The following is a 15,507-nucleotide window of genomic DNA, read 5'->3' as shown; positions in this document are numbered from 1 at the left end:
TTTTTCTCTAGAAGTTGGATTTGTAAATTTTTTTTTTTAATTTTTAAAAACAATTCTTAATCATGCTGGTCTTGTGGCATAATGGGTTAAGCAGCTGCCTGTGATGCCGGCATCCCTTCTGAGCACTGGCTCAAGTCCTGACTGCTCTATTTGTGATCCAGCTCCCAGCTAATGTGCCTGGGGAAGCAGTGGAAGACAGCCCAAGTCCTTGGGCCCCTGCACCCACAGGGGAGATCTGGATGAAGCCCTTGGTTCCAGGCTTTGGCCTGGCGCGGGCCTGGCCATTACAGCTGTTTGGGAAATGAACCAACAGATGGAAGCTCTCTTTCTGTAATTCAAATAAATAAAATGAATCTTAATTATAAATAAATTTGGTTTATATGCTTATATATATGTTGTAATTTATAAATAAATGAATAATTAAGAATGCTTACATTGGTGGCACATTAAAAAAAAAGTGCCTGGGAAAGCAGAGGAGGACAGCCAAAGAGCTTGGGCCCCAGCTCCCACAGGGGACCCGAACGCAGCTCCTAGTTCCTGGGTTTGGCCTGGCCCAAGCCCCGGCCATTGCGGCCATTTAGCAAATGAACATCTCTCTCTCTGTCTCTCCCTCTCTGTATTTCTGCCTTTCAAATAAAGTAAATCTTTTTTTTAAAAAAAGAAATAAAATAATTTCAAAAAAAATCTTAATTATTGGAGAGGCAGATTTAAGATGAGAGATGCTGGAGATGGAGTGAAACCTATCCACTGGTTCACTCCCAGAATGCCTGCAGTAGCTGTTGGTATTGGCTAATACACAGCCAGGAGCTGAGAAACAAATCTTGCAAGGACCCAAGTACTTGAGCCAATCCATATTTCCTCCTAGGGCACAGTTTAGCAGAAAACTGGAATCAAGAGCTGAGTTTATACTTGAACTCAGTCACTTTGATACAGGTTACAGGAGTCCCTAAACAGTGTTGTAATCACTGTGCCAAACTTTTGCCCCTTAATGCTTTCAATGCTTCCTTTTTTGAACATTATAGAATACATTCATTATAACCCCTAATGTCGCCGGCGCCGCGGCTCACTAGGCTAATCCTCTGCCTTGCGGCGCCGGCACACCGGGTTCTAGTCCCGGTCGGGGCACCGGATTCTGTCCCGGTTGCCCCTCTTCCAGGCCAGCTCTCTGCTGTGGCCAGGGAGTGCAGTGGAGGATGGCCCAAGTCCTTGGGCCCTGCACCCCATGGGAGACCAGGAGAAGCACCTGGCTCCTGCCATCGGATCAGCGCGGTGCGCCAGCCGTAGCGCGCCAGCCGTAGCGCGCCAGCCGAGGTGGCCATTGGAGGGTGAACCAACGGCAAAGGAAGACCTTTCTCTCTCTCTCTCTCTCTCACTGTCCACTCTGCCTGTAAAAAAAACAAAAACAAAAACCCTAATGTCCTTTTCTACTAAATCTATCATCTATAATCTTTGTATCAGCTTTAATTTATTGATTTTTTCTTCTTTTAATGTGTTAAATTTTCCTGTTTCTTTGTTTGACTAATTTTTTATTAGATTCTAGGCATTGTGGATTTTTACCTTGTTGGGAGGTGAATATTTTCTACTTTTGTAAATACTTTTAATACCTTTAATGTAAAAATATTACTGACTTTTTTGTTTTAGGATTTAATTAAGTTACTTGGAAACAGTTTGATCTGTTTGAGTTTTGATTTCAAATTTTCGTAGATAGGACCAAGGCAGAGTAGTCCAGGGTTTATTTTTCCCCACTAGTAAGAAAGAATCCTCGTTACTCTACCTGACACCATATGAGCTCCCACTGTTGGGAACAGGCTCCAAATGGCACAGCTCATTCATTTTCTTTAGTTGCCTACCTTACATTCAAGCTTCATGTCAGGTTGTTTAGGAAGCTATACTTGACCCTGTAGGACCCTCAAAGCCTGTTATATGGTCCTTGTGACATCCCATACAATTTTTTATATAGTCCTCAGGTTGAAGTTACCATTGTAGTTGTTTAATCTTTGTCTCTCCTTCCGGACTATAAGCTCCACAGCATAGAGACTTTGTCAGTATTGTTTATTGTTATATTTTTGGAGCTTGTTCAAGTACTGAAAGTGTAACAACCTTGCAGTAAAATTAATATATCTTAGTGAAAAAGTAATTAAATAAATGAGAAAATCAATGGATATTAGATATTAAATCCTCTTCCAAGTGGTGTTCCCTCCTGGTCTCCCATGCGGGTGCAGGGCCCAAGCACCTGGGCCATCCTCCACTGCACTCCCTGGCCACAGCAGAGAGCTGGCCTGGAAGAGGGGCAACCGGGACAGAATCCGGTGCCCCAACTGGGACTAGAACCCCGTGTGCCGGCGCTGCAAGGCGGAGGATTAGCCTAATGAGCTGTGGCGCTGGCCTTGACCTATCTCATTGAACTCTGTCTATGCCTAAGATAATATGTCTAATTTCTCTATAAAATTTTTTTCCATAATTTGCTTTTGATATGTTTCATGCCCAGTTAATGTTCTGAATTGTGTCTTAAGAAACTGGTACCTTTTTTTACTTGAAACATATTCAGTATCCAGGGACAAGCTTTTATCATAATGATAAAACCTTTTGTTCTTTTTCTAAATGTTGCCCATTAGGACTGTGTTGGAAGGATGGTTTTCAATTATCTCCTTTACTGTCTTTTTTTGGGGGAAAAATCCATTAATTTTATTTATTTTATAGTAAGAGAAATTTTCCACCCGCTGGTTCACTCCCCCAGAGGCCTGCAACAGCTGGTGTTGGCCCAGGCTGAAGTTAGAGGCTTGGAATTTAGTCTGTCTCTCACATGGGTAGGTGGATTCCAAGTGCTTGGGCCATCATGTGCTGCTGTTGTGTTAGTAGGAAGCTGGATCGGTGGTGGAGTCAGAAGTAAAACCATGGCACTCCAGAAAGATCATCCCAAGCAGCAACATAACTGTTGTGTGAAATGCCTGCTCCTCCCTTCCTCATTATTAAGGCTTTGTCCTCATGCCTGTTGCCTTCAAGTGAGCACATCAGTAGCAGTCCTCTTTTCCTAATATCTTTTTTCCCTGACCACCAGGTGAAAGTTAGCTTTCTGGTCTGTATCTCAGGACGCAGAAGCTGAGCTGCATTTGAAGTTTGGTTCTGTGAGTTTGCCCAGCTTTCTGAAGAGATGCATCGTCCTTTTTCTGCCTCCTATTTACCAAACATTTGGAGCATTGCTTTAGCCAGTCTTGTCAGTTGAGGGCTTTTCTTTCCCTACACGGCAAACATTTTTTGTATCAGTTTACCATCAAAGAAGATGACAATCAATGGTTTGAATTTATGACCAAAGTATTTGGGCATATCTGGATTAGAAAATGTAAGGCAAGGCGTATGTGTGCTGCTTTTACTTTTTTTACGTGCTGGTAGCATTCTTCATAGTGGTTAACACACTGATTTAATAATTATTTTCTTTCCTCTTTTTCACATTTTTCTTCCTATCAGCCTGTCCTTTTTACCCATCTGATGTTCGGGATAATTTAGAGAATATGTATTTATTCCATTAATTTATTCCTTGACCAAACATTGAGCATATCCAATATGCCAGGCACTGTAAGGAAGGTGATATATAGATGCACAATAAAGAATCCTTTCGGGGCCGGTGCTGTGGACCAGCAGGTTAACGCCCTGGCCTGAAGCGCTGGCTTACCATATGGACGGGTTCAAGTCCTGCCTCCTCCACTTCTGATCCAGCTCTCCGCTATGGCTTGGGATAGCAGTAGAGGATGGCCCAAGTCTTTGGGCCCCTGCACCCACGTGGGAGACCTGGAAGAAGCTCCTGGCTCCTGGCTTCGGATCAGTGCAGCTCTGGCCGTTGCGGCCATCTGGGGAGTGAACAGGCAGATGGAAGACCTCTCTGTCTCTACGTCTCTCTATAACTCTCTGTCTTTCAAATAAATCTTTAAAAAAAAAGAATCCTTTCATTTGATTTATTCTATCATATCATAAATTTGCAAAGAAAAAATGAGAATAAAACTTACTTGAGAATTTTTAATATTAAAAAAATTCTCTGGGCCTTTTTATGTGACTTCTTGTTATCTGTATGACTGGATGTAAAATTTGTTTTCAGAAGTTGTGATTATATGCTTAACATGGCAGTCATCACTAGATGTCCCTGTGTCTTCCTTATGTTAAGTATTTTTTATTTCTCTGTTATCCATATTCCTTTATCTTTTTCCAGTTCTGCTATGCCATAATAATAATTGCAGGGGTTATTAAACATTTTCCTTAAGTTTCCACATCACATTTTGGTGATCATCATGAAGTTATTTAATGAATTTGGTAAATTAGAGCAAAATATTTTAATGAGGTATAAAGAATTTTTTAGGTGAAGCTTTATATTCTCACAATTTGAATTTTTGATCTTTTTGGTTATTATTTTTTTCCTTATTTAAAATTTTCATCTTTTATGAGATTTTCCCCCCCAAGATTTGGCCATGTGGCACAAAGTAAATTTTTTTTAAAAAAACCTCATCTTGGAAATGGTTAACGGTTGTTGAGTTGAATTAAAGCATAACATTTTGTGATCTGAGGGAGGTTTTTTTGAATAATAAATTACAGGCTGAATATCTCCTCTCCAAAATGCTTGGGACCAGAGTGTTTTGAGTTTCAGAATTTTTCAGGTATTTGCATATACATAATGAACGATCAAGGGATAAAACCCAATCCAAGATACCAAACTAACTTATTTCATATATACCTTGATGTATATATAGCCTGAAGGTAATTTCATACAATGTTTTTAGTTCACTTGTGTTTTGATTGCATGCTATGACATGAAATCAAGTGTGGAATTTTCCACTGTGGCATCATGTCAGTGTTCAAAAAGTCTTGATTTTTGGAATGTTTTGGAGTTCAGACTTTTGGATTGTGGTGTTCAAGCAGAATTAATAACATTTGGCTTCATATGCAGTCAGGTCTGACTATGACTTGTAAATTTGTAGTAAAGTGTGATTTTAATATAATGATATTTTAGAAATTGGACTTGAATTTATTTATTTTACTTTGATTTATTCTTATTTGAGACAGCATGTACACGCCAGGCGAGTACTGTCATCCACTGATTTGCTCTTTGGATGCCTGCAAATGATTGCAGGTTTGACCAAGGGAATCAAGAACCAAGGACCTAATGCAGGTCTCACATTTGGGTTGTAGGAACCTAGGTACTTGAGCCATCACTGCTGTCTTCCTAAATGCCCAATAGTAGGAAACTGGAATTGGGAACAGAGCCGAGACTCCAGCTCTCACTCTTGCATATGGTATACAGGCATCCCAACCATGGGAACCTCTTTTCTGCCAAGACCCTTGGATATTTATTATACAAAACTGTCAGCTTAAAATTAGACTGCTATAGATTCACTGAAAAAAATTTTTCAAGATTTTATGTTCTTGAGAGGTGTAATTATGGACACACACACACACACACACACATACACACACGTCTTCCATTGGTTGGTTCACTCCCCAGACGGCTGCAACAGCCAGAGCTGAGCTGATCTGAAGCTAGGAGCCAGGAGTTTGGAGCTACTTCTGGGTCTCCCACCCAGGTGCAGGGGCCCAAGCACCTGGGCCATCTTCCACTGCTTTTCCAGGCCAGAATCAGAGAGCTAGATCGGAAGAGGAGCAGCCAGAACACAAACCGACACCCATATGGGATGCTGGCACCACAGGCAGAGGCTTAGCGTACTATGCCACAGCGCCAGCCCTGATTTACTGAATTTTGATTCCTGCCTGTAGTTGCCTTGGCAGGGCCAAACGTTCCTCATGCCTGCTAGATTGGAAAAGAGCAGCCTGGACTTGAACTGACCCTAGTATATGGAATGGTGGTGTAGCTAGTGGTGCCCTAACTTGCTGTGCCACTACATTTTTACTTTTCCTTTGTAGTCTGACTGCTTTTCTCTGCCTTTCAGAGAACCTCTGTCTGAGGTTCCTTTTTTTTTTTTTTAACAGATTTATTTATTTTATTTGAAAGAGTTATAGAGAGGCCAGCGCCGCGGCTCACTAGGCTAATCCTCTGCCTTGCGGTGCCGGCACACTGGGTTCTAGTCCCGGTCAGGGCACAAGATTCTGTCCCGGTTGCCCCTCTTCCAGGCCAGCCCTCTGCTGTGGCCAGGGAGTGCAGTGGAGGATGGCCCAAGTGCTTGGGCCCTGCACCCCATGGGAGACCAGGAGAAGCACCTGGCTCCTGCCTTCAGATAGGCACGGTGCGCCTGCTGCAGCGCGCTGGCCGCGGCGGCCATTGGAGGGTGAACCAACGGCAAAGGAAGACCTTTCTCTCTGTCTCTCTCTCTCACTGTCCACTCTGCCTGTCAAAAAAAAAAAAAAAAAAAAAGTTATAGAGAGGCAGAGAGAGAGAGGTCTTCCATCCAGAGGTTTACTCCCTAGATGGCTGCAATGGCAGGAGCTGGGCTGATCTAAAACCAGTAGCCAGGAGCTTCTTCCTGGTCTCCCTCATGGGTGCAGGGTCCCAAGGTCTTGGGCCATCTTCTACTGCTTTCCCAGGCCATAGCAGAGAGCTGGATCAGAAGAGGAGCAGCTGGGACTCAAACTGGCACCAATACAGGATGTTGGCACTGCAGGTGGTAGCTTTACCCACTGCACGACAGAGCTGGCCCTGAGTTTTCTTTTTAATTAAGGGGAGAAATAAGGCTTATAGCACCATAGTGTAACTAGAATTTTGACTTTTTTTTTGTTTTAAATCCCTATAGAATATTTTTATGGCATGGAGGAAAATATATATTTTTTTTACTATATAAAGGTAATAGCTTTGGGCTGGCTGGAGTAAAAGCTTCCTCCTGCAATGCTGGAGGGCTCTTGTTTGTGTCCTGGCTGCTCCACTTCTGATTCAGCCCCCTATTAATAGCCTGGGAAAAGCAGCATAAGATGGCTCAAGTGTTTGGGCCCCTGCCACCCATGTGGTAGACCTGGATGAAACTCCTAGCTCCTGTCTTTGGCTTGACCCAGCACTGGTTGTTGCAGCCATTTGGGAAGTGAGCCAGTGGTTGGAAGATCTCTGTGTCTGTCTGTCTGTCTGTCTCTCTCTCTCTCTATATATATATGACTCTGCCTTTCAAATAAATAAGGAAATATTTAAAAATAATAAAATTTTGGCTTTCACTTATTTTTATTTAGATTCTTGAAGTATTTGACATACTATTTTTATTTTTTTGTTGTTTTATTTCTTGTAAAGGAGCATCTGGAAAAATATTTTTCTTTCTTTTAAATCTTAGAGGCTGAGTTTTCTGAACCAAGTTTTTTCTGTATTGTATGCTAACTTTAGTAATTTAGTAGTGGTATAATTTCTAAACAAAATAGTTTAAGTGTTTTAATTGTTGAAAAGTTAGTATATTGCCTAGCAGAGAATTTGGAACAGATGCCAACCCACTTGCTACTGCCTCACATTGTGTCTTTATGCTGGAACGTGTTACTATATATCACATATTTTCTGTTGAGTAACACTTTCAAAAGGATTTTTGTCCCTTGACACTTAGCAAATGAGGATCTCGAGTCACAAATGTTTAATAAACATTGTCAGTCCCTATGGATCTACTGAATTCCTCTCGTAGTATTTTTTACAATGTCTGCAATGCAGTTCATTAATTTTTGTTTCACTCCCTGGGACCTTGTATATAAAAGGTTTGTTTTTTTTTTAACTTGATCATCAGGTTCTTTAGATTTTATGGATGTGTAGTCTGAGTTTTTGTTGTTGTTTTCTGATTTGTGTTTTTATTTATTTTTTTATTTTTTTATTTTTTTTTTTTGACAGGCAGAGTGGACAGTGAGAGAGAGAGACAGAGAGAAAGGTCTTCCTTTGCCGTTGGTTCACCCTCCAATGGCCACCGCGGCCGGCGCGCTGCGGCCGGCGCACCGCGCTGATCCGATGGCAGGAGCCAGGTACTTCTCTTGGTCTCCCATGGGATGCAGGGCCCAAGGACTTGGGCCATCCTCCACTGCACTCCCTGGCCACAGCAGAGAGCTGGACTGGAAGAGGGGCAACCGGGAAAGAATCCGGTGCTCCGACCGGGACTGGAACCCGGTGTGCCAGCGCTGCAAGATGGAGGATTAGCCTAGTGAGCCACGGCGCCGGCCCTGATTTGTGTTTAAAGATGCTTGTGAAGACAGTACTCTAAGATGTTTGTGGGGGGGCCGGCGCCGTGGCTCACTTGGTTAATCCTCTGCCTTGAGGCGCCGGCATCCCATATGGGTGCTGGGTTCTAGTCCCAGTTGCTCCTTTTCCAGTCCAGCTCTCTGCTGTGGTGCAGGAGGGCAGTGGAGGATGGCCCAAGTGCTTGGGCGCCTGCACCTGCATGGGAGACCAGGAAGAAGTTTCTGGCTTCGGTTTGGTGCAGCGCCAGCCCTAGCGGCCATTTGAGGGGTGAACCAACGGAAGGAAGACCTTTCTCTCTGTCTCTCTCTCTCTCACTGTCTATAACTCTACTTGTCAAATAAAAAAAAATTTAAAAAAGATGTTTGTGGGAACATTTTACTTGAGAAATTTATCTCATTGCTTTGTCTGTGTTTGTTTGACAGCTGTTTGGTCACTTCTCACTTTATTATTCTTACAAAAAGTTATGAAACCATGTGTGAGCAAGTGTTCACTGTTTTCATTAAGGCAAGATAAATAAGAAAGTACCCAACTATTATCAGAAATGATTTAGTTTAGATTGTAGTAATTTTCTGGTAGTTATGATATATTGACACTTATTAAGAAGAGAGTGAATATGAAAGGATAAATGTAATATAGTTTTATTGTAGGACATTTTGATAATGCCCTGGATTATGAGGGATAATATATGAAATTATTTGTATTTTCCCAATTAAAAATAACCGTTAATATTTTATTGTAATAATTTCTAGTCTGTCAGAAATGCACGTGTGTTTTACTGAGGATTATAATTTAAATATACAAACTTTCATATTCTACTTTTTTATTATCTAAGTTTTTTGGGAAAAATACATTTGTAAGGATTTATTATGCTAAAGGCAGAGTGGGAGAGAAAGAGGAAGAGACAGAGGTCTTTCATCTGCTGCTTCAGTTGTCAAATGGCTACAACAGCTGGGACTAGGCTAGGCCACAGTCAGAAACAAAGACCTCCATCCAGGGCTCCTAAAAGGATGGCAGGGACTTGCTTACTTAGGTCGTCACCTTCTGCCTTCCAGGGTGTATATACAATAGGGAGTTGGGAACGGAGTTGTGTCTGGGACTTGAATGCATACACTCCGATATGGAATAGGTGTGTCCCAAGGTGCATCTAGATCGTTAGACCATATGCTTGCCCTAGCCTACATTAGAAAGGTTTAATAGAAAATTAAGACTGATAAAGTGTGTATGTTTCTGTGTTCACTGTTTGTTTCTATATGTGTTTGTAGTAGAGAGAAAGAATACTCCGTAAGGCAAATATGGCAAATACTTAAAATTGGTAAATTTTGACAAAGAGTATATAGACACTTATTGTACTTATTTTTCAACTTTTTTATGTTTGAAAAGTTTTAAAATAGCATTTAGATGTTAAATAAAAATTACCAAAAACATCAGAAAAGGAGCAGGTATTTAGCCTAACTGTCAGACATCAGCATCTTACTTGCAGTTGCATTAGTTCAATTCCTGGCTCTGGATCCTGACTCCAGCTTCTTGGCTATACAGACCCTGGGAGGCAATTTTGATGACTCAAGTAATTGGGTTCTTCCCAGTCAGGGAGACTTGTGTTGCAGTCTTTTTCCTGGCTCCAGTCTTCACCATTTTGGGCATTTGAGCAGTGAGCCAGCGACAGGACTCTTCGTGTTTGTCTTTCTGTCTCTCTTTGCCACTCAAAGAAGAAAAAGAAGTCACCAATCAGAACAAGTAGGAACACTGCTGTGCTGTATTTCTGCCTAACACAGACCAAGGTATACTAATAACAGCCAAATTCTATGATCAACAGTAACTCTAATCCTATCAATGATAGCTGGGTATCTCTAAGACCTTAAGATCATACATACTGATCTCAAGTTTGATTTTACTTTTATTGGGGAAATCAGAAACAAAAAGAAATATAAAATAAAACCCAAAACTAATGTAGCTGCAGAGAAACTTAGACAGTTGCACACAGACAGAAAGAGGGATGGTTCACTTCCCAAATTCCTGTAACAGCTGCACCAGACCAAAGCCAGGAGCTTAGAACACAGTCCAGGTCTCCTATGTGGGTAACAGACTTAGCCACTTGAGCTACCACCTGTGGCCTTCATGGGTGTGCATTAGAAAGCTGGGTTAGGGACTAGAGCTGAGATTCAAACCAGGTACTCTCATGTGGGATGTGGGCATCCTGAGTGGCATCTTAAATGCTAGGCCAAATGCCTCCTCCTCTTTCTGATAATAAACAATAAAATCTCCTTCTTTTCCTTTGATCTTACAGATTGTCTGTTTTCTGACTTCTCCTGCCTCTTAAATGTAGGTGATGCCCAACAGTCTGCTTTTGAACCACATCTCCCTCCTATTGGCAATTGTTTTCTTTTAAAAATTTATTATTTGGAAGGTGGAGTTACAAAGAGGCAGAGGCAGAGAGATCTTTAATTTGCTGGTTCACTCCCCAAATGGCTGCAGTGGCTGGAGCTATGCCGATCCAAAGCAAGGAGCCAACAGCTTCCTCTGGGTCTCCCACATGGGGGCAGAGGCCAAGGACTTGGGCCATCTTCTACTGCTTTCCGAGGCCATAACAGAGAGCTGGATCAGAAGTGGAGCAGCCAGGACTCGAACCGGCGCCCATATGGGATACCAGCACTGCAGGCGGTGGCTTTACCCAGTATGCAATGATGCTGGCCCCCTTCTTGGCAATTTTAATCAATCTCATTTCCTTACTGTTAACATATGGATATCTCTTTATAGCTGAAATTCAAGTCTTACTCTCTTCAGAGCTCCATTTGCAACACTTATATTACAACTGCTCACTTTTGATTTTTTCCTGTGTTCTACTTCTGTGAATCCAAAAAAAAAAAAAACACATATCTTCCTTATTTTTTCTTCTAAAGATACTATTATATGGTTCCTATTCAATCTATCAATTTGTCCTAACTCTTCAGCTTTATGTTTTCCCTTTTTCATTCTATCCTCAACTGTAACTCTATCGTGTCTTCATCATCGGCATGCAGTTACCCTAATTCAGGCTTGTGTGTGTGTGTGTTTTAAAGGATTTCCATGATAGATCTTAACTGTCTCCCTGCTCTGTGTCTCCATTCTAGTGAATCTCATCAGAGAAATCTTCCTGAAGCACAGATCAAACAATATCCCTTTCTAGATGAAAAACCTTTGTAGATTTCTTAATATATACAAAGAATAGTTTGAACTGCATCTAGTCTTTAGGATCCTCTGCTTTATGAGATCAACATTTCTTTGTTTCTGTCCTGAAAATCTTTTGTCTTTCATCCTCTTTATACTTTGTTCCTTTGAGCCTTTTCTCATTTTTTGGCCTCTACCTGATCATTTCCCTGTTGTCACATCTCCAGATCTCATCCATCCTTCCGGAGTTGGCGTGCGATTTGCCTTCCAGCTGGAAGTAATCTTTTCTTCGTGGGAACTCCCAGAGGCTTTCTCTGTTTCTTTGTTGTTGTACTTGGTATCTTTCACTGTACTCTGGTTATTTATGTGCATGTCACTGATTATTACTACTTCTTAAGTTCTTTAAAATCTGGATTTGTGTCTCATTCATCCATTTACTGTGTACCTAATCTGTTACATAGATTGTTCTTAGGACATGTTTGTTCGTAAATATTTTTAAGAGCTATCATTTGTGGTATTTCTTGTTTGAGGAAAGGAACAAAGTTTTGAGGATACCTTATGTCCATGCTTCAAAGATGTTATGTTCCATAAAGATCTACAAAATATTCTTATAAATAAATTTGCTAAAAAAGAAATGGAGGAAGTTAGTTAAGTGGATCACTCAAAGCATTTTCAGACAGGTGAAACCTAACATTTAAAGCTACCTAGAAGATAGACTTAATACATATACTTATTTAAGTAATTATTTATACAAAACTTACACACAGAAATATTTTGTTTTTCCTTAGTATTTTCATTGTAGATAGCTCACATTTTATGTGCTCCCAATTGGCTTCTTGATATTCTTGTGTTTGTTTGTTTGTTTGTTTTTTAAAGAAGCATCTTGATTCTTTAGATGGTTCTGTTCTCTCTTAGGCTTTGGATGATATGTTTTGTTTTATTTTATTGTGCTCTCTGTTCTGGAAAAACTTACATGTAGAAAATGTTATGTTTTGCAGGTATCCTGGTCAGATATAGGAGGACTGGAAAATGTCAAACTGAAATTGAAACAGGCTGTGGAATGGCCGTTGAAACATCCAGAGTCTTTCAACCGAATGGGTATTCAGCCTCCTAAAGGAGTTCTCCTGTATGGACCCCCTGGATGCTCAAAAACAATGATAGCAAAGGCTTTGGCTAATGAAAGTGGCCTGAACTTTCTAGCTATAAAGGTAGGGTTTTTAATTTTTTAATGGCTACTTGCTCAGTTCCTTTCTTGCTATCCCCCTTCTTCTTCTCATTCCCTCCTTAAAGGTGTCACTTAAGGAGTTACTGATTTTTTATTGTTTTCATTTTTAAAAGATACATTCATTTGTTTGAAAGAGTTACAGAGAGCAGTAAAGACAGAGGGGAGAGAGAGAGATCTTCCATCCACTGGTTCATGTCCCAGATGGCCGCAAAAGCTAGATCTGGGCCAGGTCAAAGCCAGGAGCCTTGAACTCCCTGGGTCTCCCATGTGAGTGACAGGGGCACAAATACTTGGGTCATCTTCTACTGCTTTGCCACGTGCATTAGCAGGGAGCTGAATTGGAAGTAGAGCAGGTGGGATTTCACCTGGTGCTCATATGGGATGCCAGTGTCACAGGCATGGCTTAGCCTGCTGTACCATAACTGTGTCCCTGTTTTAAAATTAAGGTGGATGGCAAAATAATAGGTAGATGAGAGATTAACAAATAAGATACTGGACAGGTATTTGGCCTGTCAGTTAGAAATGCTGTTGGTATGCTCGTAGCTGATACTGGAGTGTCCCTATTGGATTCCCACTTTTGGCTCCTGACTTCAGCTTCCTGCCAGTGCAGATCCTGCAAGGCTGCAATGATGGCTTATGTAATTGGTCTCCTGCCATATTCATGGGAGACCTGGATCGAGTTCCCTCCTCCTTGTTATTGCCCTGGCAATATAGCAATAGTCTCAGTCATAGCCATTTTGTGCATCTGAAGAGTGAACTAGCAGATGGGGGAGTTCTTTCTTTCTCCATCTCTCAAATAAATAAATTTTAAGCATCTTTAAAAAAAAGTTGCCTATAATCAGCATATCATCATGGACAATGAGAAGATTGCTTTTAGTTTCTTACTCCCATGAATGTAACAGAAACCAGTGTTTAGTTTGCTATACAAAACATTAGGAACATGAAAAAATAATTTGCTTTACACTGATATTTTCATTGGTTCATTCATTTTGGTCTTATTAATGCTTGTGAGGAGAAATAAAGTAATTATGCCCTACAGGCCATGTAGGAGGAATAAACTCAAAGAAGTCATATTCTCTTATTTCTATGCAAAAAATAATATTTGCCATTTGGTTTCAATATATATGTTTGTTCCCTAAAGGGATTTAAATAATTTAAGCTTTTAAAAAACAAGTCTTATGCATTTTGAAAATCATCAGACAAATGTAAGTGTACTATATAGTGGACTTTTCTAGCCATTTGGAAAACACAGGTATTTTAAACATTGAAAGGAAGCGCTTCCTTACCATTGTCACAATGCCTTTAATCCCTAGGATGAAGAATTTTGATAAAAGATTTTAGACATTTCTTTCTCTAAGTTTATGAGAAAACCCTTTAGCTTCACCCTATGCATATTTCTCTTTTTTTTAAAGATTTATTTATTTACCTGAAAGAGTTATGGAGTGAGGGGAAAAATCAACCTTTATCAGCTGGTTCACTGATAAACATCCAGGGATGGGCCAGGCCAAAGCCAAGAGCTTTATCTGAGTCTCCCATGCAGGTGGCAGGGCCCCAACCACTTGGGCCATCCTCTGCTGCTTTCCTAGGCCATTAGCATGGAACTGAATTGGAAGTGGAGTAGCCGAGATACGAACCAGTGATGCCCAAATGGGATGCCAGTACTGTAGGCTGGTCCTGTGCATATTTTCTAAACAGAGATTAAAAGATAAAGAGTATACTCAAAGTCAAAATTTCAGTTTGGTTTATGTGGCCTCTCAGTATCCTGTGGCATACATATAGATTTTTGTGCAGATTATCTGGAGTGCTTCAGTAGATTAATTCCCTTTGGATAGCTGCACTTTTTTTTTACTTTGTGAACAGCTGTCAATGATAGAGTGGTTAGGCCTATTGAGAGGAATTTTCAGTAAGTCCTTCATTAGTTGTGTTGGCAAGTACAGGAATGTATGGGGTTTAAAATATACTCTTGACTTTAGGGGCAAATTTTCTTCTGTATTCTTGTCTCAGAGAGGAATTATACAAAATACGTCCTGCTTTGAGGAACACTTGAAGTTTATTCAAAGCAGTACACAGTTAAAAATAATTATTATTCTGTTTTTTTAAAGATTTATTTATTTGAAAAGCAGAGAAGTGAGAAGGAGAGAGAGAGAGATCTCTGCTGACTCACTCCCCAAATGCTCACAGCAATCAGAGCTGGACCAGTTGAAGTTAGTAGCCAGAAATTTCATCTAGGTCTCCCAAATGTGGTGTTGCAGCTCAAGTAAATGGGCTATTGTTCACTGCCTCCCAAGCGCATTACCAGGAAACTGGATTGGAAGTACTGAGTAGGGAGGACTTGAACTGGTGCTCCATATGGGATGTAGACTTCCCAAGAGGCAACTTAACCTGTGACTTGACCTATTGTGCCACAATGCCCCACACCAAGTAATTCTTCTTTTTTTATTTTTAACTTTATTTATTTATTTGAAAGTCAGACTTACACACAGAGAGAAGGAGAGGCAGAGAGAGAGAGAGAGAGAGGTCAGTCTTCCATCCACTGGTTCACTACCCACTTGGCTGCAGTGGCCAGAGCTGCACTGACCTGAAGCCAGGAGCCAGGAGCTTCCTCTGAATCCCCCATGCAGGTGCAGGGGCCCAAGTCCTTGCACCTTCTACTGCTTTCCCAGGCCATAGCAGAGAGGTGGATTGGAAGTGGAGCAGCTGGGACTTGAACTGGCGCCCACATGGAATGCTGGCACTGCAGGCAGCAGCTTTACTTGGTATGCCACAGCACCAGCCCCCAAGTAATTATTCTTAATTTCATTGGATCTCTTGTTATTTTGTTATCAAATTACAAGATATTATGAATTTTGAAAATTCCAAGTTAAGCTTTAGGTTTCTGTTTTTAAAATGTGAGGACTATTTTATAAATCGTAGAGATTCCATATTGTAGATATTTCATGGAAAACTGCATAGATGTGTCTTACATATTGAATGGCTCAAGATCAGTTTGTAGGATTACAAATAAAGATAA

General features: G+C 40.9%; 1 protein-coding gene across 10 annotated transcripts in view; it reads left to right on the top strand.

Annotated features, from left to right (window-relative positions):
* AFG2A (AFG2 AAA ATPase homolog A) overlaps window positions 1-15,507 on the top strand; it is a 303,723-nt gene that overhangs the window by 63,280 nt on the left and 224,936 nt on the right. For all 10 annotated transcript variants that reach the window (XM_002717260.5, XM_051819827.2, XM_070047622.1 and 7 more), the window contains one exon: window positions 12,271-12,480. In XM_002717260.5, the coding sequence (XP_002717306.3) occupies window positions 12,271-12,480 (210 nt within the window). The remainder of the gene's footprint in view (window positions 1-12,270; window positions 12,481-15,507) is intronic.

The sequence above is a fragment of the Oryctolagus cuniculus genome, chromosome 8 (genome assembly GCF_964237555.1).
Source record: "Oryctolagus cuniculus chromosome 8, mOryCun1.1, whole genome shotgun sequence".
Taxonomy (NCBI): Eukaryota; Metazoa; Chordata; class Mammalia; order Lagomorpha; family Leporidae; genus Oryctolagus; species Oryctolagus cuniculus.
This window is presented reverse-complemented; position numbering and strand designations above follow the sequence as displayed.